Below are 27,431 nucleotides of genomic sequence, written 5' to 3' on the forward strand. Positions count from 1 at the left end.
AGTCCAGGGGAAAGTTAAGGCTAAGTGATGGTACAAAGGGTGTAGCAGCCTTGCTGTCCTTTATGCCTGTAGCTCTTTAGAGCTGCCCCAGAGCCAAGATGGTGACCCCCTGGCTGGGCTGCTGGCAAGGAAGGGCACTGCATAGGATCACTTCACTCATGTTGCAACCTGGCATACTTAACATGCAACCAGATGCTATTTGGACAAAATGGTTATCTTCACAAGACACACTGCAAAGCAGGATAGCTGTGATGGGGGAGGGGAATAAAAAATCAAAATGGCAGCCATGTGATCACAGCAGCCATCTTGAATTTTTCAATCCCCCCCCCAACAGACACCCCTGCTGTCTGGATTTCTACTACATGATGAGCCCCTATTAGCTCATCACATTTTAGCCTGCTGTGCAAACCTCTCTCTTATGGTTGGTTTATGGTTCTGGGAATCATGCGAGTCCAGAAAATTAGTATAACAGGGTAAACCATAGTTCACTTACCATAGATAAGCCAACATTTATTAACTAAGCCAACCATAGTTCCAATAGAAGAGAATATATGCAGCTCAGGGCTGAACTGTGGAGTCCTTGGTGCTCTCTGAGCTTGGTTGTTTGCTTGCAGACGTTTCATTACCCGACTAGGTAACATCATTAGGGCGAGAGAGGGTGGGGTTTGCTCCCTGTTTATATACCATAGCTTCCCCTGCCAGTTTTGGTGGGAATGGGGTTGCATCGGTCGCACTGATGATATTACTTAGTTGGGTAACGAAACGTCGGCAAACAAGCAACCAAACCCCACAACCATGGTTAGCTGCACTTACACGATGCAGACCTCCCCGGAAGCCGGATACCCAGGTCTCAGAAAGCTACACCCAAACAAATCATCTGCAGAGGTAGGTCATCTGGCCCTTTCCCAAAGCCCATAAGCCCCTGCCAATGGGAACGTGCTCCGGGAGTTGCAATCCGAACTCTCAGGAGGGCGCGGCGTAGCCGTACCCCACTTCGAGCCACAATTCGGTCACAGTTCGGAAGCATGAAAGGGCTCCGCTGGACAGCGAGGAAGCCAGTCCACCAATCACGGCAGAAAATGTCCTCGTGACCGCGCCTCCTTCTCTCTCCTCGGCTTCCTATTGGCCGAGCGGTAAAAACCGGGCACGAGTGCGCCTTTCCTCTACCCCATATATATATAGAGAGAGACACGAACCGGGCAAGGTTGGATGGAGATGCGGGAGACTCTGGGTTACGCTTAGCGGTCTTCCCACTCACCGTTTCAGATCTCGCCCTGGGTGGGGCGGGGTTGGAATCTTTTTCTTATTTTTATTATTATTGAGCTTATTGTTTTTTAAGTGTCATCATCGCGTTGGGCATCAACCAGCAAGCCCGCCGCCACCGATTATGGCAAGCCAGCGCTAACGTTTCATTTTCGTGGTCATTCTGTCCACGCAGTTTGGGAATAGCCATGGCTAAAAGGAGCAACTTGTTTATTCGAATAGTGGAAGGAAAAAATTTGCCTGCCAAGGACATGTAAGTAAAACCAGACTCCCGCCCTGGCCCCGCACGCTTGTTTTGCACCTCGTTATTTACCCAGCCTCAGTTGCCGGCTTCTGCGATGGGTCTTCGGTAATAACCCTCGGTGTATTTACTCCGAAGGATCCTCTACTGCAGTGTTTCTCAACCTTGGCAACTTGAAGATGTGTGGATCTCAACTCCCAGAATTCCCCAGCCAGCCATGGCTGGGGAATTCTGGGGGTTGAAGCTCACACATCTTCAAGTTGCCAAGGCTGAGAAACACTACCCTACTGACTTCAATAGCATTTACTCCTTGGCAAGCCTATATAGGATTGCTTTGCAGAGGAGCCAGCAGTCTTCTTAGGGCATCCTGGGCATTAGGGAGTTTCTTGCAAGCTGAAAGAGTGGCAGAGGGTTGCGGGGGGGAGAGGAGAGGGTGGTTCTTACCATTGAATAACTTTACAATATTTCCTCAGACTCAGTCAGTGTTTGGGAAGAACGAACCAGAGAAACTCTTCTCTTTCTGGGACTCAGCTAAGACGCTTGCAACCTTCTTTAAAATCGAAAAGTCCAGAGCGAGGTTGACTTTTCCTCTTAAAATGCAAGCTCGGCTCTTTTCATAGGCATCAATATCTTTCTGAGAGACTTAAGAGGCATTGACTGCATTGACTGCCACCTTCTGACATGTGGATTCTGGTCCCCCCGCCCTCCAAATCCCATAATAATAATAAAGCAGCCAGAATTGAGAAATCTTCCCAGGAGGGTGCACCTGTATTACCTCATCCACCCAGTGTCCATACAGCTTCGGTGCCATCCACACCCTAATGACCATAAACATGATTTACTGGGATTTCTAAATCACTGCAGATTTCCAAAATAACCCTCGTAATCCATTTCTGCACATTCAGATGGACGCCTGTGGCATCCTCTCAAAGATTCATTGTGGCATGAAATGTTCCTCAGACACAGTAGGAGCAGGTTATGACCATGTTTTCTGAGGAAAAGCCTCTGATTGTGTTCCTTGCATTAGGATCATAACCCAGCCAGTCTGGTCAGTTATGGATTCAATGTGGAATGGATGTTCAGAAATGCTTAGTCCTGTTAGCAGGTTAAGTGTGGTGACTGAACACAGGCAGTGAAATGGCTGTCAAAAAAAGGTAAACACTTTTTTTTTTGGCCAAGATCTTTAAAATCAGGGATTAATTTGCGTCAGATTTCAGCCTAGCTCTTGGATCTTTTTCTTACCGAAGTTGGGAATTAATTATCATCCTCTTTAGAATTTCAGCATTATTTGATGTTGGTGGAATAGAAACAGGAAAGGCTATGGCTGGACAGAAGGAAATATAGAAGATCAGAAGGGTGAAAATGCAGCAATTGGTATTCTTTATCATCTTGCATAAATCCCCCTGAAAGCAAATATTGCATTTAGAATTGTCTTTGTATGGGTTTGTGGAAAGAATTATTGAACTGGGAGGGTCCTCAAGGATCATCTAGTCCAACCCTTTGCAATTGCAAGAAAACCAATCAAACCATCCTCAAAGGGTGGTTGTCCGGATTCTTCTTAAAACCCCCCAGAGATGGAGGTTTTTAAGAAGAATCCGGACAACCACCCCTTGAGGATGGTTTGATTGGTTTCATAGGATATGTTATATTTTCTGCACAGAGGAATCAGCCAGGAATTTAAGATGAAACCATGGTTCTCTATTATATATTTTGTAGAGCTGGGAAAGAGAGCCAATTTGGTGTAGTGATTAAGGCATCAGGCTAGGAACTGGGAGACTGAGTTCTAGTCCTGCCTTAGGCACGAAGCCTGCTGGGTGACCTTGGGCCAGTCACTTTCCCTCAGCTGTAGGAAGGAAGCAATGGCAAACCACTTCCAGAAAACCTTGCCAAGAAAACTGCAGGGACTCATCCAGGTAGTTGCCAGGAGTCAACACTGACTTGAACCCCTCCAAAAATACCTGGGAAAAGTTCAGAAAAGGGGGAGCCAAGATGTTTAGAGGGATGGAACTGAAAGCGGGCAGAGTTTGGGTCTTTGGGAAGTAGAGAATGTAATCAGCTTTTCTTTTCCTCTCAAAATGTCAGAATGTAACAGAAACCAAATATGAGGAGATTCAAGATCAAGTAATATTTCTTCCATGTGTAGTTAGAATAAGGAATTCACTGTACTCAGATGTGACCATGACCACCAATTGAAGTGGTTCTGAAAAGGGGGACAAGACAAATTCAGGGAGAATCAGGCTCCTAGTTTTGATGGTGGTCTCCTGCCTACCTGCACTGAGGAGTAACAGCATCTGCGTTGGGAAGAACAGTAAAAGCAGTGTTGCACTGTTGCAACGCAAACCCTGTCTGTTTGGTATGTGTGTTGGAATGTCACATGCATACATGAAGAGGGCACATAGCACAACACACTGTTTCTGTCATTTTGATGAAAACAATCAGGGTCCTGGGGAACAAGAGTAGAAGACGGCAACCACCCTCCTATCCATCCTTCTGACCACAGAATGTTCCTGGTTAGTCATGGTGGAACAAAGCAAGGTCTTGTCCTGATGTAGCCATACTCTTTCACATTCTTGCCCTTCCAATTATCGTGTAAGATAAATCTGGCTTGATTGTAGACAGCACAAGAACGCGATAGATAATAGTAATAAAAATAATCTCAAACAATTTAAGCAGGAGACACATTAGCTTTAGATATACAGTAGGTCCCCGGTTTTAGAACATGCTAGTTAAGAACAGACTGCCATAAAGACTATTATATTAAAAATTCGAGTTAAGTACAATGTTTCGGGTTAAATACACAATACTACTTTGTGTATTATGTTTAAGTGTATTTGGAACTGTTAAGTGTTTTATTTGCATAGAAAGGTAAAATATATACTATATACTAAGACAAACCTTTGACTAACTGATGCTAAAAAACTTCTGACCTACATACAAATTCGACTTAAGAACAGAACTCATTCTTAAACCAGGGACCTGCTGTATATGTATGTATATAATTTATTTAGTTTGCTTCTGTGCCACCTATTCTCACAAGCTACTCCAAAAAACCTCATATTCATATAAACATTTTAAAAAATCAAAGACATCAACACCAAAAAATACAAACACCATGTGCCTACAACCTCACCTTCAGATCACAGAACATCCTCTTCCTTGGCAAGATGGAACAAAGAGGTCTTCAGAGTTTTTCTGAAGCACTGGAGGGTGAGGCTAATCAAATTTCTATTGAGAGAGAGAGTTTCAAAGAGGGAGAGCAGCTACTGAGAATGCCCACTTCTGACATCTTGTTGGTGGTAACCCTGTAAGGATAACACCTGAAGACAGTTGACCCTATTTGATCTGGTAGGATGGGGAGATGAATAGAAGATTTATAGATATATGTTCCTCTCCCTTTCTAATATATACATGATTTTATTTCAAACATCTAACTGTGATAACAGCATTACAGAAATGGGATGATCTCCTGCAAGATCATCTTCTGGCTGAAGATGATGAACAGGCTCTGAAGAAGTGTTATAGTCAGGCTGATTGTAGGCTTCTCCATCCAAAATGCTGGTACTTGCTCCTACAACTCATGCAGCTCTCCTTAGCTAGTCAGCTAGATGGAGGTAGCACATCAGAAGATTAACTCATGGATGTAGCTTTCTCAGTAGTCCTTTCAAAGCCAAGTAAATGAGAAACGGCCAAAGGCTGCTTACAATTCAGTCTCATACCTGCTTACTAAGCATGGTAGTGAATTGTAGTGCTCCACGGCCCTTGCTCCCACCTTGCCACCTGGTTGACTGATTATGTGCCATCAAGTTGTTTTTGACTCTTAGTGACCACATAGCTAGCCTTTCTCTATGATGGTATGTTCCTAACCTGTTCTTTCAGGTCTCCCAATGGCGTGCTCATTGCCACTGTAACTGAGTCCATCCACCTTGCTGCTGGTCATCCTCTTTTCTCTTTCCTTCCATCTTTCCCAGCATTAGAGCCTTCTCCAGACAGCTGGGTCTTTGCATAATGTGTGCAAAGTAGGATAATTTGAGCCTGGTCATTTTTACCTTGAGTGAGAAGTCTGGGTTGATTTGGTTGATGATCCATTAGTTTGTTTTCTTGGGTGTCCATGGTATTCTTAGGAGAATTTCCAACACCAAAGTTCAAAGATGTCAATATTTTTCCTATCCTGCTTCTTTAAAGTGCAACTTTCACTTCCATAGAGTGTTACAGGGAATACCAAGGCTTGCCCAATTCTGATCTTTGTAGGTATAGACACATCACAGCATCTGAGTATCTTTTCCAAGGCCTTCATGGCTTCTCTACCAAGTGTTAGTCTACAGCATATTTCCTGACTGCTTGTTCCTTTACTGTTGATGGTTAATCTTAAAAGCAGAAGCTATCCACCACTTTGATACCGTCATTGCCCATTCTAATTGCTGCCTGAAGACCTCCAGAATATGGAACTTTATTAATGCATTGTAATAATCATATAACATTATTTTTTTTAAAAAAAGTGGTTGAGAAAGCCTGGAAATGATTATGATACGAGAAGCAACTGCGAAATATTTAACTTGCAAGTCTTCTTCCTTTTCTCTTCTGTTGAGGGGGAAAAAACCCTAATTCAAACATAGACAGACATAATAGATCAACAAGCCATTGCTACAGGTCAGATTTTGATATTCTTCCAATGTTGTATAATGATTCTTTTGGCTGTCCCCATTTGCAGAAAGTCCACAATTCTTGATGTCTTGGTAAATTCCAAATACTGAATTAGTGTATTGTTTTTTGAGTATTTTTATGATGTTATGGTTTTGTTTTCTTTTTTTATGGATATAAATCTCTGAGAGTCACTTTGAAGTTGGCAGTATACAAATCAGGTAATAAATAAGAATAGTCAAGAACATTTACATTCTTTACTTGCAGCAATTTATTTAAATTCAGGTAAAGAATCCTGTGGATTTCAGCCAAAATAGGCAATAAGAAGATGAGCCTCAACTGCATGAATTAATGTTACAATCTCCTGGATTGCATTTCTAATAGCAGAGAAGTTGCATCCAATTTTCAGTAAACATTCTCTGAGATATCCCAAATATATATAAAACAAAAATATTTCCCGATAAAGGAAGCCCATTTTCATATTTTAAAGTGAAAAACAAGACGTAGATGCTCCTTATTCCTACATTCGTGCAGATAATTAATTTCAAACTGACCTAGTTGTTCAATTTCTTTCAAAAATGGGTTCGTGGCATAGGAATCACCTTAGATTCTTCCAAAAGTAACAGATATCAAATTTCAGAAGTAGGAATGGCAAAAAGGAAAAACTTAATTTGAATAAACTGCATGGAGTCATTCTGAGGTAAATTAAGTTCAGTTTTAGATTTTAGAAAAATTTTAAAAACTATTTCATCAGAACTAAGCTGGTTTGGGTAATAGTATTATAAAGCTCCTATCAGATCAGGTCAAACAGGTCTTCCAAGTCCTGTCTGTGCACAATTGCCATCTGATGGAATCTCAGAAGTGAACCTATGGGTAGATGTATTATTTTTGCGGGGGTTGCTTTTATTTTATGCTGATCTTGACTGTTAGTGGCCCAGAACCTTCAGGAGTAGGTGGCATGCAAACAAAATAAATACATATATACAATTTCAGATGATTTTTCACCTGGGATTATCCCATAATGTAAACCGGTCATGGGAAAAATAATCAAAATTTTATCAACTCAGTTTTTCCATATATATCTTGTAGCACTTTCCTTATACATCTTGAAGGCCATTGAGAGATCAAGGAGGGCCAGGATGGATGCAGCCCCCATCCCCGTCCGACCAGAGAGCATCCACAATTGTGATCAGTGCCGTCTCAGTACAAAAGCCAGGTCTGGCTGAAAAGTTCAGATAATTTGGTTCCTCTAGGGCCCTCTGAAGCTGCAGTCCAACTACCTTCTCAACCACCTAACTTAAAAAGGGAAGATTGAAGTCAGAACAAAAATTGTCCAATACTGTTGGGTCCAGCAATGGCTTCTCAAAAAAGGGATAGACCAAGTGCAAGCAGGACCACCCCCTCACTCAAAGGTGAGCAACCATATATTATCTCTCAGGAGGCCTTGATTAGCCAGGAGGGACATGGATCTAATACTCAGGTGGCCATGCTTCACAGCCCTGAGGACTTTGTCCATTTCTTGAGGACCAATGGGCTCAACAGTTCTTCCCAGATAACCAAGCCAGACTGTTCCTCTGTCAGTGTCCAGCTCAGGGTGGGTCTGAGTGACTATTTAACAGACGCCTTGAGTAGTTCCCACAGTAACCCTGAAAGTGTTCCTCTGGCTCCTCCTTCCCCAGGAGGGACCAGATCATCTTAAACAGGGCTTCCAGCTGGCTCACAGATGTGATTAAAGAGGGAAAATAGTTAAATTTTGCCACTCTCATCACCACAAGGTAATCCTTAATAAGGGCTTTTACCCATGATTTGCTCATCTTCCAGCGGCACTGCAGGCATCTCTTCTGCCGTTTCATCTCCTGGAGTTCCTCTGAAAAATGAGGGGGCTTCCTAGGATCCATGAGCAGGGAGAGGTCACACAGGAATAATCCAGTCTAAGGCCATTGTCACTCTCTCATTCCAAGTGGTATCTAATGTCTCAGTTGAATTGCACACCAGAGCCTCAGGAACCACCCTTCTGAAGCCCACCAGGATCCATCAGGGTCTGGAGCAGATTGACCAAACAGGTCCCAATTCTTGCCAGAGTATCAGTGCAGTCAAACAGTGGTTTTCAAGGGAAGCCCAGAGAGGAACTGAATTCTGAAATTCCTTGTTTCTAACCAGGTAAGGTGGAAGCCAAAATAAATGCCCAGTGGTGTTTCCCAACAGGCAGTTGTAGTTTATAGAGTGAAAATGTTGAAGAATGACCCTGTCAATGGAAGTTATTGAATAATATATAAATGTCCTTAAAGTAATGTGAAGGGATTAAAACAAGAAGACCTCTTAAAATATAATTATGTCATTTGGAGTTAAATGCATCTTAATCACATTTACTGTACCCACAATACACAAAATAATTGTAGATCATCTGTCTAGATCTCTTTCCATTTGTGTCAGAATTGGGGATAATTTCAAATTTGCCAACTGAGGCAGCTTCTTAAAAAAATTTTTTTCAAAAATAAACAAAGGAATAAAAACAGTCTAAAACTCCAATTTAGAAATGTGTCAGAATTATCACTGGGATCGAGTGGTATCAAATCTGCTTTATTCCAATTAATAGAGTAACCAAGCTCTCACACTAGCAAAATGAGATTAAAAATGGAATATCTTGGTTTATTGAAACATAACATTATGCATACTGTTATGCATATAATGTATTCCCAGCCACCCACTTACACATAAACACTGTAAACCCTTTTTTCAGAATTTAGAGGCTCTGAAGCCATGTTTGAAAAAAAGCAAGAGGTATCCTTGATGTGTACCACCATGTAAATTTAAGAAGAAAACTATTGATAACCTAGCAATTCCATTTCTCCTCTAGTCCAGAGGAGTGTATGGTCCAGAGGTCCCAAGTGCGATCTAATGATTTTCTGGAAGTTACTCCTCCACACTTGTCTTCTGTTTTATCTGGAACCCTGTGAACTGTTTTTGGTTTGAAGAATTAACTTCCTGACCTGCCACAGCATCCAAAAATGGCCAGATTGGCATATTCAGAGGCACACTCCAGAGTTCCCTGGAATGTTCTTCGCACATTCCCAATAATCACACTTGAACTGGAATAGAATATTTCCAGAGTATAAAACCTTGAGGAAACCAATTTTGTTCAAAATCTGCTTCTAAAATATCCAAAGAACTATTATTGAAAGCTTTCCCAATATCTAGCTTCCTTGTCTCAGAGAAGACTAGAATCTGGATCTCTCTGTTAGACTAGGAACACCTCAACCACTATACCGCACTGGCTCATCAAGGAAGCATTGATCTCCAATAAAATAGGAGACAATCTAATATATCTTTTTCTACCTAATCACATGAACATTCATCAATGTCAGGGCCTTTCCCCAATTTCATAGATTTGATTTTAACCACTAATTTTGTAGAGAAAGAAATTAAATGAGATTGCCCCGTGATAGCTGTGGATATTTTGTAGAAAAGAATCTTATCTAGTTATCTGTTGCTGAGAAATGACTATTACTATTCAGTTTGGAATAATAATAAAAAAATAAAACTATTGACTTAGAATCTGTAAACGCTTACCTCTTTGAATCACAGATAAAAGATCTAGGATTGTGTTGCTTAATTTATGTAAATTTAAATGACTGTAGTTTACTAATTTCTCCTTTTTCCTGGGATCACTGTCTGATACAATTCAATAAAAAAATTGCCTTGAAGCATGAAGTTTGTTCAATTTAGCAGAAACCAGAGATCTGTATCATTCAAGAAATGGATGGGGTGCATAAAGCGTTAACTCTTTTTTTTTAACCTTTCTCCTCTAAGGGTTTAATTTTAAACAATGGTTGCTTTTTTCATAAGAAGCATATGCAGTAACACAGTTGAATAAATGCTTTTGCGTATTCCATACAAAGGCATCAGGATACTTGAATCCCTATGAAAAATTCTACTGTTTCCTATTTCATCTGTGTAATAAATTCTTTATAGTTCAGTAGAGATACATTCAGAGACAATTTAAAGGAGGTACCATATTTAAACTGTTTTTCAAATAATATCCATTTCACAGAAGTGTGGTTTGAAATAGATAATAAGGAATGAAGTAACATGACATAATAATTGTTTAAAAGTGGTTTCTGTATACAAAAGAAAAGCGTATTCACATTGGAAAGGATGAAAATTTGCTTGAAAGCCATTAGATTAAAACTGCATATATAGATTATAACTGCAAAAGCCATTACTGTAGATTAAAACTGCATATATAATCTAGAAGGATGTTATGAATCTGAGCATATAATTTGGGGATATAATGTGTGTGTGTCACAATCTAGAAAGGTATTTGAAATTGACTTAGATCCAGCGGCACCTACAACAAACCATGATGACATCAACGTGTGAGTGATGAGGTCATCATGCAACTGCCAGTTATGTACTTACATCATGATAACTGATCTAGGTTGCAACATTGCATGATGACATCATACTGTATAGGTTTTGTTTCCTCCCCTTGCCTTCCCCACTGATACCCATGCTTAGATCCCACCCCCCAATTGTTATATGATCCACTGACATACAAATATTGAAAACGAATTAAAGTTGCTTTTTGCATTTATGCTACATTTCCACAAAGGTCAAAAAGAAAACCCAAAGCCAGGGATAATCCAAATTCCTTATTCACTTGATAAGTACATTTGTCAGAACCCACAATCAAAGAATTGTTAAATCGTTTGATTGTGCTCTCTGCCATTGAAGCAACGTGTGTCAAGCTCCGGATTTGCCTCCATCTGTACAAAACCGCTTCTGTTGCTACGTCTGATGAATCAGCCTGAATGACAAAAGGTTTAGTGGGATCGGGGTGACACAAGATTGGTTCGGCAGTGAACAACTGCTTTAAATTGTCAAATCCTTACAACATTTATGATATATTAAATAATATTTGCTTTTTTAAAGAGATAAAAATAAAAGTAAGGCACTCCCTGGTCAGATGGAATATTTGCTTGAAGTGTTCCCTGCTTCCCTACTTCAGACTGAATCTTGCAGATTTTCCATGTCCTTTCCAGATTAGGGGCAAATTTAACAGATTGTAGACTATTTGAAGAAGAGTGATGGCTCTTAGCCAATTTTCATCTCATGGGAAAAGTGAGGGTATGCATTTTTATTTTTAATCTTTTTATATATACACACATATATGCATGGTAGATGGTACAGTAGACTCTTTCAGAAGCTACAGTATGGGTTAAGCACATAAACAGTAAGCCCCAGTTGGACTACAGTTCCCAAGAGCCATGGCAGCTTGTCCAGTACTAGGGGACTATGGAAGCTGTAGTCCACTGTCTGGGAAGGGGTGGGCATCCTCCTCTCTAAGAAGCCATCAGGACCATGCCATCTTTTTATTAAACATCACTAAACCAAGTTTGTTTGTTTATTAAATTTTGCCACCACCCATCTGCCCCCAGAGGGGGACTCTGGGCAGTTTACAACAAAGATAAAAGCATTAAAATACCATAAATAGATATAAATACAAATATAAGTATAATGCTTTTATACTGTTGCAAAGATACTTTCATTGGATAGCACACATGATTCCATCTGTAAAAAGAATAGCAAATCAAGTTGTGGGAATACTCCTTGTTGTCCACCCATCTTAAAGTTGCCAAGGTTGAGAAACACTGCTCTAGGAATTCAAGACAACCATGGGACTTTATGGTGGGAGGCCAAAGGGGACAAGTGATGTCACATGGGGAACGTTGTCATCAGACCTGTGACATCATTGCAGCTTTTACTGGAAGCCCATGAAGGTAGCAGGCAGAAACCGATTGTTCCTCATTTTTGCTTTACCTCCTAGTGATTAAGGTGTTTGGCGCTGCGGAGATCAGATTCAAAGTCAGCCCTGGAAGCTGCCTGGCCTGGCTGACTTTGAGCCAATCGCTGTCTTGTGGCTCAAGAGTCAGTGTGCTGTAGTGGTGAAGGTTCAAGAGACCTGGGTTCAAGAGCACCCTTTATGTGGAGTTCCTGATCAAAAGATAGGATGTAACTGTTATTTATATGGGCTGGGGATAATTACTGGTCCAAATTCACTAGGTGAGCTCCATGATCATCTGGGATCTTGAATGCTGGTCCTTGTCCAACACTTTAACTGTGACAAAATAGGTTGGTTCCATACAACTCATATACATGGCTATTGAATTAGGCCAGTTTGGGGTTCACACTATATATTTAAACAAAAGCTGTGAAAGAGGCTGTGTTCATACAATCTACTAAGCCACAGAAAACTTAACAGGGTTAAAAGTAGCCATGCTTGATGTGTTGTATGCAAATATAGCTGCTGACTCTTTAACAGACTTGATTAAGTGTTTTGTGCAAGCTCGTCTGTGCATTGCCTGCTTCAGGCTACTGTGCATAACAGGAAAACATTTGGCACATGACCCAAACCCTTTCCGTACACATTTTCAGAAGCTAAATTGGAACTGAACTTTTCCAGAAAAATAATGACACCAACTGGGATCATATGTGGTGCTACGTCATGTAATTTGCTTGATATTGGCTTAGCGTAATGTGATGAAATGCTAGGGTTGCGCAGTGCTTCAGATTCAGTTCCAAAAAAGGGCTTTGGAGAATGTGGGAGCACAGGCTTAGAGCTTGTCTGCAGCTCTTTAAAGCAGCTGCATCTTTCCCTGGGATCACGTGGCTGCCCTCTGCAGCTAAAGTGCAGCCATGGGAAATAAACACAGCCACTGGCTTGAAAATCATGGTTTATGGCTTAGCAGGGTATGTGATCCCAGCCAATGGTGAGCTGTTAATAATCATGGTTAAACTATTAACCCCATTAAGTTGTTCCTGTCAATGACTCTGGGTGCCATGAGCTCTTTATGCTGGCTTTTGGTTTGATTGGCATCTTTTTTGCGATTTAAGGTGACCAAAAAGGAAGCAAATATAGGGGAGAATGTAGGTCTGTTTCCTCTGCCCCCCCTTTTTTTTTCAAATGCCTCAAGTCATTCTGTTCATCTCTATGGTCATCTATTCCTAACCACGATAACTCCAAAAAAACAAAACATGCAGTGTGGCACAAACTCTGCCCTTTTCTATTTACATCACAGTGTTGTATACAAGTGTCTAAGGCAGTGTTTCTCAACCTTAGCAACTAAGATGTGTGTATTTCAACTCCCAGAATTCCTCAGCCAGCTGAATTCTGGGAGTTGAAGTCCACGCATCTTCAAGTTGCTAAGGTTGAGAAACACTGGTGTAAGGAGAAGAGCTTGCATTACAACACTGCAGTGTGCATTTCCTCACTTGCTTCCCCTCTTCCCCCCTTTGCAGGCCTACATAGAGGTCTCTTTCTGTCCTTCGTGCATTGTATTCTTTCTGACACCTGAGAAGGCTAAGCCCTTTAATACATTAAAAAGAACAAAAAACAAAAACAAAACCCTGTCTGGAAATGTCATGATGCCCTCAAACAATCTGAGCTGTAAAACCAGATTCCTGGGTGTGTCTTTCAATCAATACAGGTAGTCCTTGTTTAGCGAACACAATTGGGACCGGCAACTCAGTCGTTAAGCGAAGCGTTCGCCAGGTGAAACTGAGGCTGTGCTTATGATCTGACTTCACCTTTCCTTTGCTTTCAAGAAAAGGTCTTAAATGCGGGCATTGCTTGCAAAGTGACTTTTTCATCACCGTTGTAACTTGAATGGTCACTAAATGAGGACTACCTGTAGTCCTTTCCCCACCAGTGTGTTTGTGTGATGTTGAGGGCTGAAAATGTGGAACCCACTGCCACAAAATGGGAAGACTGGCCAGTGCTGACGTACAGAAGGACAAAGTGAAAGTTTTCCTTGGATAAACAGAAGTATGTTTGAGTATTCATCTGTGGAAAATGAGTGGTGAGGAGAAAAGAGAAGTGTTCATTTTCCAAAATAGGAGAAAAGAGAAGTGTTCATTTCCCCAAATACGGATTTCCTACCTCAGAAGCAGCCCTAACCAATTGCCTTAGGCAGCAAGAATCATGAAATGGCAGGGAAAAGCGACATATTTTTATCGTAGTTTTGCTACTAAGGCTGGAAACAGATCTTTCTAGGGTTCTTTGCCAAAATAACTTGTTTAGCGTTGACTGCACCACACCTAACTAGCATGTGAGGCCTGATTTGGTGCTTTACCTTGGACAGCAAAATAACGGGAGCTATCCCTGGATGGAGATTTTAGGCTGTGCATGTATGCCAGCAAGTAATCTTTCCTTTGGATCTTGAAAAATACAGTGCATTTTATTAATAAAATTTACAGCGGACAGGATTAGGTGGAACCATTTTTCTTTTTTCTTTTTTAGTTTTCATTCCTGGCCGGGGAATTCTGGGAGCTGAAGTCCACACATCTTAAAGTTTCCAAAGGTTGAGAAACACTGACTTGGAGGGTATCAGGTTGGGTAAAATAGTTTTAAACTTGATTTTTGGGCTTCTGGGGGGAAATGCTGATCACTTATAGTCTGTTCACTTTCTGTTCTGCGCTCATGTGCTGAACAAGATGCCCATTTCAGATTTCTAGTTTCAAGATTAATGGCTTTAAACTTTACAGTAGAACTCCATCATGTCCGTTCAGAGCCCCTATTTGCCAGTGTGTTTTACTGGAAAGCTCTCCCTGGCTAATTGGAGACCTTGTGACTTTGTCAACAAAGCATAAAACTTTTCAGAGAGGAAATGATTTGAGCGTGACCTTTTAAAAACTGTTTATTCAAGGTTAACAGCCCCAGAGGCCTCTAGGAAGAAAACATGTTTTGTTACAGGCTGATATTGTACATTTCTCAGCTTGCTTATGTTTAGGGCAGAGAAGAAAAAATGAGATAAAATATGTTTTAAGGTTAACAAATAAGACTAAAAAATCAGGCCCTAGTTTCCTCTAGAAGACAACTTACCTCTCCTTTCATTTTGCTAATTGTAAGACTGAATTAGGGAGCCTTATCCCTGATTCACTGGGGTATAAGAGGGAGAGGAGGTAAAGCACAATCAGGCCTGCAAGATTGATGTTGGCCTTACTAGGTAGGCTAGACCAGAAAATCAACTCCACAGGAAGACTAGAACTGTACTTAATTGAGATAGGAATATAAAACCAAATCTTGCAAGTCTGTTTGTGCTTTACCTCTCCTCCTCCTTATAACTCAGGAAGGACCCTGCATAACAGTTCTTGTGTATTTCAGTCAAGGTCATACCCCTTACTCTCTAAAGCAGCCTTTCTCAACCTTTTGACCCTGGAGGAACCCTTGAAATATTTTCCAGGCCTCGGGGGACCCCTGCACATTCAGGCTCAAGTATAGGCCAGAAGTTACAAAATTATTATATTCATTTCATGGGTAGGCCTGTATATGTGCATTCACAGTGTTCTTAAATTAAAAATAATGAAACTCAACTCTTTAATGTGAAGTTGCTGGAATTTGAAATAATTTTTTAAATAGATCATGATCTCCCAGGGAACCCCTAGTGACCTCTCATGGAACCCTAGGGTTCCCCGGAACCCTGGTTGAGAAACCTGCTGTAATCTGTGTAGCCTCTGGATTACCATGATGTTCCTAACAAGGAGAACCTGGATGCTGCTGTCTGTGTATAGTTATGTTAGTGCTATGTTAGTAATTTTTATAGCTTTTTGCAACAGATACATGGAAATGGGCAAATATACTATTAAGAACACCTTGTGACATACCCAGCCCAGAGATGCCTTAAAATCATTCCTTCCAACCCCACCATCTTCATGAACTGGCAAGGGTTGAGACTGGGAACAATGAAATGTAAAACGAAAGCATCCTATTTTAGCACCTGTAGCTCACCAGCTTCATTTGTTAATCATTTAGAAACTCAATTAAAAGAGATTCCATTCTGCTGGAACATGAACATTCAAACTTACATATGGGTTGGGGGAAATGGATGAATGGCAGGTGATTAAATTGCACTTACAGAAGTCTGAATTTAACCTTTTGGCTGTTGGTTATTGCTGGATCAAGTCAGCAAATGCATATTTCCCTGGCAAATAAAGGTAGACAGAACTTCAGTAGTTGTTGCTGCTATTTCTAAATACTGATTGCCCTGTCTTGAATTTCCAGAAGCATGAAGGTAGTTAGAGGTGTGCTCTGGGTACCCATAAAAAACTGTAGCTGTGTATTGATTTTTCATTATTTCAAAATATTGCTGCATGTTTTAAGAACATATAAGCTGTGGCCAGTTCATGAGAAGGGTCACACTTGGCAGAGCAGATACTGCTAGGTAAAAGTGATATTGTAGTACAGCTGTACTATAATCACAATAGCTATTTTAAAGAGGATGATCTTCTATTCTATTAGTTTGTATCTTTTTTTTAAAAGTTTCAATAAAAATATTAAAAAATAAATTGTGGGAATCTTAAGCTGGATCTATATATTATACTGTGGTTTGTTGAAGTGTAACTTGCTGAATAAGTTAACATTGGTTGGGTTCAACATAGTAAGTGATGGTTACAAAACACAGTGGCTGAGTTTGCATAACACACTGAGTCCAAAAAGGAAATATACATGTCATCGCTTAGCAGGATATATGAACACTGTCTTAGAATCAAGATTTTACGTCAGGAAGAAAAGGAACTTGCTGAACCGTTTTGGCTGGGGAATTTTGAGAGTCGTGATCCCAATTCATCTGCATGACACCAGGCTAGGAGGGCTACAAGGTGTGCCAGATACTAGAAGACCTTTCCCAACCAGCCTCCATCTGTTTTGGGATTACGATTCCTAGAATTCTCCAGCCTTGAACTATGTTGATTGGGCAGTTCATGGCTTAGGTTCATAGAACTGCTAAGTCTTAAACCTGTCTTAACTAAACACAGGTGTTATGTTCATATATCATGCTATGACCCAACAAATAAACCATACTATGCCTTAATGTCATGGCTGGGTTCACAGAAGACAGTTCCTGTATTCCCACAGCACAATGAACCATAAATTACCTAATCTGAGGTTTATGGTTTATATCAGTGTTTCTCAATCTCAGAGCCTTTAAGATGTTTGGACTTCAACTCCTGGAATTCCCCAGCCATCATGCTGGCTAGGGAATTCTGGGAGTTGAAGTCCACGCATCTTAAAGGCTCTGAGATTGAGAAACACTAGTTTATATAAACCCAGTCATAATTTTCTGTGTCAAGGGATAAACATTTTCACTTGTGAGTTTTCCAATTCCAACCTGAAGTGATGCAGTCCGAGCAATTTTGCAGTCTTGTTTGCTATTTTGGGAGGGCTGGTATCTGGGAACAGTGACTGAAAAATGTAGAAATGTCTTGTGAAGAGCTTCCTCTTCATAAATGTGAGGCATGTTTATGAGGACGTCATGTTTAGGAGAATACATGACTTCATATTTGCAAATCCTACTGTCACAGGATTGAGTGATTACAGAAATTTCCAGAACCTTCACTTTCTCCCATGGGCCACACCAGTCTAGCCATGATGGGGTTATTCTAGCAGTTTTCCAGAAAGTTGTAGTGTTCAGGATGAAACATCAGCATTGGCCATATTCAGAATACCACATTACTGTTCTAGTAATGTTTTGACCATCTCTGCTTAAACTGAGGTTTGGGGTTTTCTTCTCCTTCAGCTGAAGAAAAAAAATAGAGAGCTTTAAGATCTGCTACCTTGTGCAATAGTGAAGAAATGTAATTTCTGACTTGAAGTGTTTTTAAGGAGCTTTTAATCAGCATCCCTATTGGTTTGGGCCTTGTCCTGAACACTTCTCTGAATAAATATGCTGCACATACTAAAACATCATTTCCAACATCACAGTGGCCTTTGCCAGCTTTCTCTGATATGGTGCCTCCCAGAATTCCTAGTAAATTTAGCCAATGACTTGGGTTTCTGGAAGTTGAAGCCCAGCACGTATCTAAAGCAGCTGGTTACAAAGTAAATTTGACCTTGTAATATCTAATGTTTCAATAAACCCAACCTTTATCTTCACACAACATCCTTAATTAAGGCTACCAATGTGTTAGTAGCAAACAGAGATTTCTGTTTATGATTTATGGCATAGTATATTATGTAAATGTGGCCATTAGGGCTTATGGTCAAATAAAACAAAGATTATAATGTGGCATTATGAGGTTGTATACTTGCCACCATAAAATATTAATGTCCAAAAATACTTAACATTTGTTTAGAACGTATACATTGCCAAGGTCCGTCCTAATCTGTCAATAACTGGATTAACATGTTGTGCTCAGCCCTGATTATTTGAACCACAATTTATTGAATAAGCCATAGTCGGTTCAGTTTCTGCGGCACACGATGTAACAAAACCACTGAACCAAAATTAACACCGATCAAGTTTACCATATTGAGTTTCTGGAACTTAAATGACCTGGTTAAGCATATTGTGAAGCACAACTATTGTAGCAAAGGGAGTAAAGGTGAGGTGAAGGGAGGTGAAGAACAGCTGGTGTGTATACCATGAAGATCAGGACCGACTGATAGAAGGATGGTAAGTACCAAGTTGATGGGGAAATCCTCAGTTGCAGATCTTGGATAAAAACCACCAGACTTGATAGACTGAGGGTCTGGTGTAGTGGCTGGGTTCCCAGGTCCCACTAAGGCAGTGTTTCCCAACCTTGGCAGTTTGAAGATCTGTGGACTTCAACTCCCATGCTGGCTGGGGAACTCTGGGAGTTGAAGTCCACATATCTTCAAGCTGCCAAGGTTGGGAAACATTGCACTAAGGGCTCATCCACAGTGGTGTTTTCCTAGCTATTGCTGCTGAAGACCTCCTTGGTTGCATGGCAGAGGAATCTTTAGAAGTGAGTGAAGATGGGTTCCAGTTGGCCTGCTGGGTTCCAACTGGCCTGCTGTAGGATCACCCCCTCCCATCTGACTATCACGGCCAGTCTTCTGTGGCTGCCAGAGGGACTGGACACCTCACTGGCACAGCATAGTTCTTCTTTTTTGTAGGAGGTTTGGTTCTGGGAATGTTGAATTGCAGAAGACCAATTGTGGGTTTACCAGGAAGTTGATATTCCCATTGACCGGAAGCCAAGTGATTGCAGGATTCCTGTGAATATTCCTCAGAGGTCTGTCACTTGCCAGCTTTTGCTAACCCACAGCCAGTTGCCATTTTTCAGCAAGAAAATGAAACAGCGGCTTACTTGAGTTCTTGATTCCCAATATGGAGATTCCATTCATTGGGCAGTCATGCAATTTTTTTTCCTTTTGTCTGGTGGCAGAAACTCCCTGTTCAAGGTTGGTTGGTAGGGTGGGGACTCTCCACACACACAGCTGCTTTTTGGGAGAACCGCTGCTGCTCTGAAAGTAATTGGCATTATTTTCATGGCTGTGTGGACAACGGCCTCTTTATTGGCATACTTTCTACCAAGGAGGAAAGCACGTTATCACAGACATGTGAATGAGCCCTAAGCCATAACAGTATTTCTTTGATTTTGGCTTAGTGTGTTGCATGAGCTCAGCTGTTCTTGCTTCTAGCTTAGCAAATTGTGTATTCAGCAAGCCACAGTTTTGTACATTGTGGCTCAGAGAGGTATGTGGACCAAGCCAACATAACATCGATTCCTTAGGAAGGGTTCTTCCTTAGTAGAAACACACATGTTTAAATGCTGAGGTCCCCCTTTCTCCATGTTGGGGTGGAATGATTTTTTGTCCAAAAGAAAGAGAAGATACAAACCAACCAACTTGGCAGATGGCAAAGGTCTGGTAATCTGTATGAACGTCCATTTAACCAGAATTATCATCTACTTATCATCCTAAGGAAGATTGCAGCCAGTTGAGCATTGTGCCTGCTCCCCTTGTTGTCCAAGGGTTTACTGTGAGTGGACCCCTCATTATGGCTTTCTGCTTTGAAATTAGTCTGAACTAGGCCCATCTTTTCCAACCTGGCATCCTCCAGAAATGGGGACTTCAGTTCCCAGGAATCTGGGAGTTGACAAGGATGCATTCCGAGGCATCTTGTTTTGAGAAAGGCTGGACTAGCTAGCCCAGCAATGACACGAGACAAGTGCTTAAGGTGTTGGACTGGTGCTGGATGGAGGCCCAGTACAGTTCCACCCTCAGTCGTGGAAATGGAGTGATTTTGGGCCAGTCACTACCTCAGTCCAACCCACCTCATGGGGAACCGTATATATGCTCCTGAAGGAAAGATGGTATATAACAAATTATTTTAATCTGCATTAGAGATACTGGGAGATTAACAGCAGGGAAGGAAAAAGTATTTCCAAGCAACTGATATTTTAACATGATAGTTAAATTTTTAAAGATGCTTTAAAAATTAAAAAAAAAATGCTTTAAAAACTTTAAAATGCTTTTAAAAAATTTAAATTTTAAGATTTTAAAGACGCTCTCCACCCATTTCATCAATGCAGGATGGGGACAGCAGGAACTAGATGCAGACTCCATTCACACAGCACTTTAAGCCACAAGCAATCTGTAATGGTTGCCTAATCCCACATACTCAGTCTCACAAACTCGGGCTTAAAGATAACTGATTTATTAAAGGACTAGTATGCAAATACAGAGAAAGCTGAGAATGAGCAAAAGCGCGCCAAATACAAACTTAAAAGCCTTGCGTTCAAACCAGTCCCGCCCCGAATGCATGACAGCCAGCCCCCCTCCCAGGTGCTAGCAACCGTTAGCCGCGCCTGGGAAAGTAACCTTGACCAGGCTCGCAAACTCAAACATACATTCCAATGTTGGAAAACAAAGAGGAGGGCAGGAATGGAAAAGACCAGCATGAATGAATGTGAATATACACGTAAACAGGTTTGACATGTGAAACGTTACGATGTGCACAGATCATTGAAACGTGGAACATGACACAATCCCACCCCATTTCAACCTAGTCTGTAAAACCAACCCAGGGGTGACCCTGCTTTTGGCTTATGTGTGGCAAAAAAAGTTTTATCTGCAGCTGCAAAGGCTATCACATCTTTTCAGAGGAAAGGGCCCCTATTATCCTTGTTCCCATGAAATGTGTTTATTTGTAGTTCAAAGGAAATTAATTTCACCCACCTCAAATCAGCAGCTTAATGAACTTTCCTGTATCTAGGGGATGCCTGGCAGAAGACCAAGTGACTAATCAGTAGAAGGAGCTCCAAAATTTTTAATTCAGTAAAATCTTCCCTGTTGATTTCTCTCCTCTCTCTCTCTCTTTCCCCACTCTGCATTTCAAGCCCATAGTCTTGGAAGACTTGGTATGCAAGTCAACCATTTATTGCTTTGATCAGTTGCAAACTATCAGGAAAGCTTTTGCTTTAGAAGCTGGGATGAAATCTGCCTTCTCCTCCAAAGTTTGGGTTTGAAGTTTTCTCTCCAGCTAAAATGAGAAACTCCAGAGAAAAATCTGACCTCAGTTGCTTGCATCTCCAAATATGGCTGAGAAAGTGAAAATTGTGAGGGAATTTTCCAGCTGGTGTAAACAGTACTTTTATTAAGTTTATTACAAGCCAGATATGAGTCATAAGAACATAAAAACATGAGAATAGCCCTGCTGGACCAGGACGAGGACCATATTAGTCCAGCTTTTGGTTTATTACAGTGCCAAATAGATGCCTCTGGGGTGCTCATGAGCAGGAGATGGAGACATTCCCTGTGCCCATCTTTGTTCCTAGCAAGTAATAGTATTTGAAGGCATGTGCCCCCAAATCTGAAGTAATGCCTAAGTAAGTCTTCAGTAGGTAGACCTGTCCTCTATTAATTTAGGATTTTCCAGAGATTAACCCTAATCTCTGTTAATACATGGAGAGCTGCCTTAGATTTTTTAATGTCCTACACCAGAGCATCTGTGGAAGGTGGGGGGGGGGGTGTGTGCTAAAACAGTCACGATGATGGCTGCAACCACATGACCGAAACTGTGCTGCATTTTATGTGTGTTGTGTATGCAATATACATAAAAAGTGAGCAAGTCTTTAACAGTGTGGTTGTGGCTGCCGTCTGGCTTTTTTGACTACCCCTTTCCTGTAGATGCCCCTGCCTTCCAGAATCATTCTGCCCCCTCTCCTATTTCCAGCATGCTGGAAGTTATCATCCAGCCACTTGGAGACCTGCAATTTTATCACTCCTACAGTATATGATGAGTGCCAGGTTGATACTGGGCTCCCTTGTCACTCAACAGCTTACTGGTCTGGGATTGGCCCCATCCCTGTGTCTGTGGGACTTCCAGAGGCCTTTGATGGCTAACCCAACGAAGAGCTCAGCTGTTGCTCCAGAGTAAACTTTGCAAAGACAGTTTTGCAGCATTTTCTCCAGACCTCCAGTGAAGATGCTGGCCATTGGTGGAAACACTTGCCTTGTCCCACCTCCTGGACTCTGGGATTTCTCCCCGCCCCCCTGAAGCCATGTTGCAGTTATGTCCAAGTTCAATTCCTGCCATCTCCAGTCAAAAGGATTGAGCAGCAGATCCACTGCTAGTAAGTAGAGGTGCCAGGCTATAGGAATAAGTATCTGGTATGAAATGTCTCCTTGTACTCTGTTTATCCAAATTCAGCTAGAAGTGGAATAGAAGTATATGCTGTATTACCCACTGAAGTCCTTCTGGTGACCCCCATTCTTCTGTGTTTGCTTATAAGTTCCATTGAAAATCCTCCTTAATGTTAATTGAAAGCTTCCTGTTTGGCTGTGATTTTTCCATCCGCTTTATTGTTCTCTGGCTAGGGAGATGAGTGATTACCCTTTATATAATCAGCTTTTGTTCTTTCTGAGGTGGGTGGTGGGTGGGTGGATGGATAGAAAGAAGCTGGATATTGGAGGGAAAATGGTCAGAAACTGAAATAGCTCCCATTGCAATGACTGCAAGCTAAATGAAGAGCAACTAACTGGTAATTTCTCAGGTCTGAGCAATTTGAGAGGAGGAATACATAAACAGGATGCCTCAGGCAGAAGTGGTGCTGACTTCACTTAATAAGCAGAGGCTAGACATTCATTTGTCAGTAAAATACTAGCATTTTGCATTGCAGGTTGTGAGCTATGAAATAAGTTAGACTCTAGGGTTCTAATTATGATTTATCTGAAATAACGCTGCATTCTTTTTCTACTTACGTTCCTCTACACCTCCCTACCCTTCCTGTCTTTCCTTCCTGTGAGCACCTTTAATTTCCTAATACTTGCCATGACTTTGCTACCTGAGTCACTTTTATGCTGAGACAAACTTCATACTTGCCATAAAACTGGGGTGCAAAGCCAGAGATCCATGTGTGTCCTCCCTCCCAACCCTGCATATGTCACTGACCTATAAGGACAGGAGCCCAGTCAGGCCTTGCTCAATTGCCTGTGGTCTACATAGCAGATCACCTTGCCTCTGAAGATGCCAGCTACTGTTTCTTGTTGTTTATTCGTTTAGTCGCTTCCGACTCTTCGTGACTTCATGGACCAGCCCACGCCAGAGCTTCCTGTCGGTCGTCAACACCCCCAGCTCCCCCAGGGACGAGTCTGTCACCTCTAGAATATCATCCATCCACCTTGCCCTTGGTCGGCCCCTCTTCCTTTTGCCCTCCACTCTCCCTAGCATCAGCATCTTCTCCAGGGTGTCCTGTCTTCTCATTATGTGGCCAAAATATTTCAGTTTTGCCTTTAATATCATTCCCTCAAGTGAGCGGTCTGGCTTAATTTCCTGGAGGATGGACTGGTTTGATCGTCTTGCAGTCCAAGGCACTCTCAGAATTTTCCTCCAGCACCACATTTCAAAAGCATCTATCTTCCTTCTCTCAGCCATCCTTATGGTCCAGCTCTCGCAGCCATATGTTACTACAGGGAACACCATTGCTTTAACTATGCGGACCTTTGTTGTCAGTGTGATGTCTCTGCTCTTAACTATTTTATCAAGATTTGTCATTGCTCTTCTCCCAGGGATTAAGCGTCTTCTGATTTCCTGACTGCAGTCAGCATCTGCAGTAATCTTCGCACCTAGAAATACAAAGTCTTTCACTGCTTCTACATTTTCTCCCTCTATTTGCCAGTTATCAATCAAGCTGGTTGCCATAATCTTGGTTTTTTTCAGGTTTAGCTGCAAGCCAGCTTTTGCACTTTCTTCTTTCACCTTCATTGTAAGGCTCCTCAGTTCCTCTTTGCTTTCAGCCATCAAAGTGGTATCATCTGCATATCTGAGATTGTTAATGTTTCCTCCAGCGATTTTAACTCCAGCCTTGGACTCCTCAAGCCCAGCATGTCGCATGATGTGTTCTGCGTACAACTTGAATAGGTAGGGTGAGAGGATGCAGCCCTGCCGTACTCCTTTCCCAATCTTAAACCAGTCGGTTGTTCTGTGGTCTGTTCTTACTATTGCTACTTGGTCGTTATACAGATTCTTCAGGAGGCAGACAAGATGAGTTGGTATCCCCATACCACTAAGAACTTGCCACAATTTGTTATGGTCCACACAGTCAAAGGCTTTAGAATAGTCAATAAAACAGAAATAGATGTTTTTCTGAAACTCCCTGGCTTTTTCCATTATGTAGCGGATATTGGCAATTTGGTCCCTAGTTCCTCTGCCTTTTCTAAACCCAGCTTGTACATCTGGCAATTCTCGCTCCATGAATTGCTGAAGTCTACCTTGCAGGATCTTGAGCATTACCTTACTGGCATGTGAAATGAGTGCCACTGTTCGATAGTTTGAACATTCTTTAGTGTTCCCCTTTTTTGGTATGGGGATAGAAGTTGATTTTTTCCAATCTGATGGCCATTCTTGTGTTTTCCAAATTTGCTGGCATATAGCATGCATTACCTCGACAGCATCATCTTGCAAGATTTTGAACAGTTCAGCTGGGATGCCGTCATCTCCTAAGGTAAAGGTAAAGGTAAAGGTTTCCCTTGACGTAAAGTCCAGTCGAATCCAACTCTAGGGGGCGGTGCTCATCTCCGTTTCTAAGCCTTGGAGCCGGCGTTGTCATAGACACTTCCGGGTCATGTGGCCAGCATGACGACTCGGAACGCCGTTACCTTCCCGCCAAAGCGGTACCTATTGATCTACTCACATTTGCATGTTTTCGAACTGCTAGGTGAGCAGGAGCTGGGATTAACAACGGGAGCTCACCCTGCCGCGCAGTTTCGAACCGCCGACCTTCCGATCGACAGCTCAGCGGTTTAACCCGCAGCGCCACCGTGTCCCATCGTCATCTCCTACTGCCTTGTTATTAGTAATGCTTCTTAAGGCCCATTCAACCTCACTCTTCAGGATGTCTGGCTCTAGCTCACTGACCAGACTGTCAAAGCTATCCCCGATATTGTTATCCTTCCTATACAGGTCTTCTGTATATTCTTGCCACCTTTTCTTGATCACTTCTGCTTCTGTTAGGTCCTTGCCATCTTTGTTTTTGATCATACCCATTTTGGCCTGGAATTTACCTCCAATGTTTCTAATTTTCTGGAAGAGGTCTCTTGTCCTTCCTATTCTATTGTCTTCTTCCACTTCCGCGCATTGCTTGTTTAAAAATAATTCTTTATCTCTTCTGGCTAACCTCTGGAATTTTGCATTTAATTGGGCATATCTCCCCCTATCACTGTTGCCTTTTGCTTTCCTTCTTTCTTGGGCTACTTCTAGTGCCTCAGCAGACAGCCATTTTGCCTTCTTGGTTTTCTGTTTCTTTGGGATGTATTTTGTTGCTGCCTCCTGAACAATGTTGCGAACTTCTGTCCATAGTTCTTCTGGGACCCTATCTACTAAGTTCAGTCCCTTAAATCGATTCTTCACCTCCACTGCATATTCCTTAGGAATATTAGTGAGCTCCTATCTAGCTGATCTGTGGGTCTTCCCTAATCTCTTTAGTCTGATCCTAAATTGTGCAAGAAGAAGTTCGTGATCTGAACTACAGTCAGCTCCAGGTCTTGTTTTTACCGACTGTATAGATGTCGGCCACCTTTGGCTGCAAAGGATGTAGTCAATCTGATTTCGGTGTTGTCCATCTGGTGAAGTCCATGTATAAAGCCGTCTCTTAGGTTGTTGGAAGAGAGTGTTTGTTATGCAGAGTGAGTTGTCTTGGCAAAATTGTATCAGCCTATGTCCTGCTTCGTTTTGTTCTCCCAGGCCATGCTTACCTGTAATTCCAGGTGTCATTTGACTGCCCACCTTAGCATTCCAGTCTCCCGTGATGAAAATAACATCTCTTTTAGGTGTGTTGTCCAGTAGGTGCTGCAGATCCTCATAGAACTGCTCTACTTCAGCTTCTTCAGCATCTGTGGTTGGGGCGTATATTTGGATCACTGTGATGTTAGATGGCTTGCCCTGAATTCGAAATGAGATCATTCTATCGTTTTTTGGATTGTATCCAAGCACTGCTTTCGCCACTTTACTATTAATTATGAAGGCTACTCCATTTCTTCTGTGGTCCTCTTGTCCACAGTAGTAGATCTGGTGGTCATTTGATGTGAAGTGGCCCATTCCAGTCTGTTTCAGCTCACTGATGCCCAAAATGTCTATCTTTAATCTTGACATCTCACCAATAACCACATCCAATTTGCCCTGGCTCATAGATCTTACATTCCAGGTTCCAATGGTGTATTGATCCTTAGAACATCGGATTCGCCGTTCACCACCAACACCGTCGGCCGCTAGCCGTCCTTTCGGCTTTGAGCTAGCTGCGTCATCATGTCTGGGGCTAGTTGAACTCATCCTCTGTTCCTCCCCAGTAGCATTCTGACCATCTTCCAACCTGGGGGTCTCATCTTCTGATGGTATACCGACATATCTCTGGTTGTACTGATCCATTTAGTTTTCACGGCAAGAATACTGGGGTGGGTTGCCATTACCTTCCCCAGGGATCGCATTTAGTCTGACCTCTCTGTCACGACCTTCCTGTCTTGGGTGGCCCTTCACGGTTTAGCTCATGGCATCATTGAGGTGCTCAAGCTCCAGCACCACGACAAGGTAACGATCCTTTGCTGAAGGCCAGCTACCGTTACTGACAAAATATCAGGAAATCTATTCTCTAGACCATGGTCACTAAACCCTAAAGCTCAACACTGCCCTGTATATGTCCCTTTGGCTCTTCCAAATGTCACGCAGGTTCTTTCAGGGAGCAATGAGGACAGTTGCCCCCAGATCAGCATATGGGGGGGTGCCTTATCCAAACAATGGTTCAATACCTGGAATGATCAGATGGGCTGATGGCTTTGATCAAGGCAGCCAAACAAAGCAATTAATCCCAAATTTTATTCCTGTACTTTGAATATCTGGGCCTCTGAATCATAAAAAGCTCTCTTGTCACCAATAACGCAATAAAGTTTAACTTGGCAAAAGGAGAATATCACTGAATACATGAGGAATAACTATATTAACTAATTAGTTCATTTTTAATTAATTTTAAATTGAATGAATAGAATGTTTGCCAT

The 27,431-nt window shown here is 41.8% G+C and overlaps 1 protein-coding gene across 1 annotated transcript in view; it reads left to right on the forward strand.

The window, feature by feature from the left end:
• Positions 1-1,280: 1,280 nt before the first annotated feature.
• Positions 1,281-27,431, forward strand: part of RASA4B (RAS p21 protein activator 4B) — a 74,530-nt gene continuing 48,379 nt past the window's right edge. The window contains exon 1 of the mRNA XM_063297843.1: positions 1,281-1,516. Within this exon, the coding sequence (XP_063153913.1) occupies positions 1,452-1,516 (65 nt within the window). The 5' untranslated portion in view covers positions 1,281-1,451. The remainder of the gene's footprint in view (positions 1,517-27,431) is intronic.

This window comes from Candoia aspera, chromosome 1, assembly GCF_035149785.1.
Source record: "Candoia aspera isolate rCanAsp1 chromosome 1, rCanAsp1.hap2, whole genome shotgun sequence".
NCBI classification, from domain to species: Eukaryota; Metazoa; Chordata; class Lepidosauria; order Squamata; family Boidae; genus Candoia; species Candoia aspera.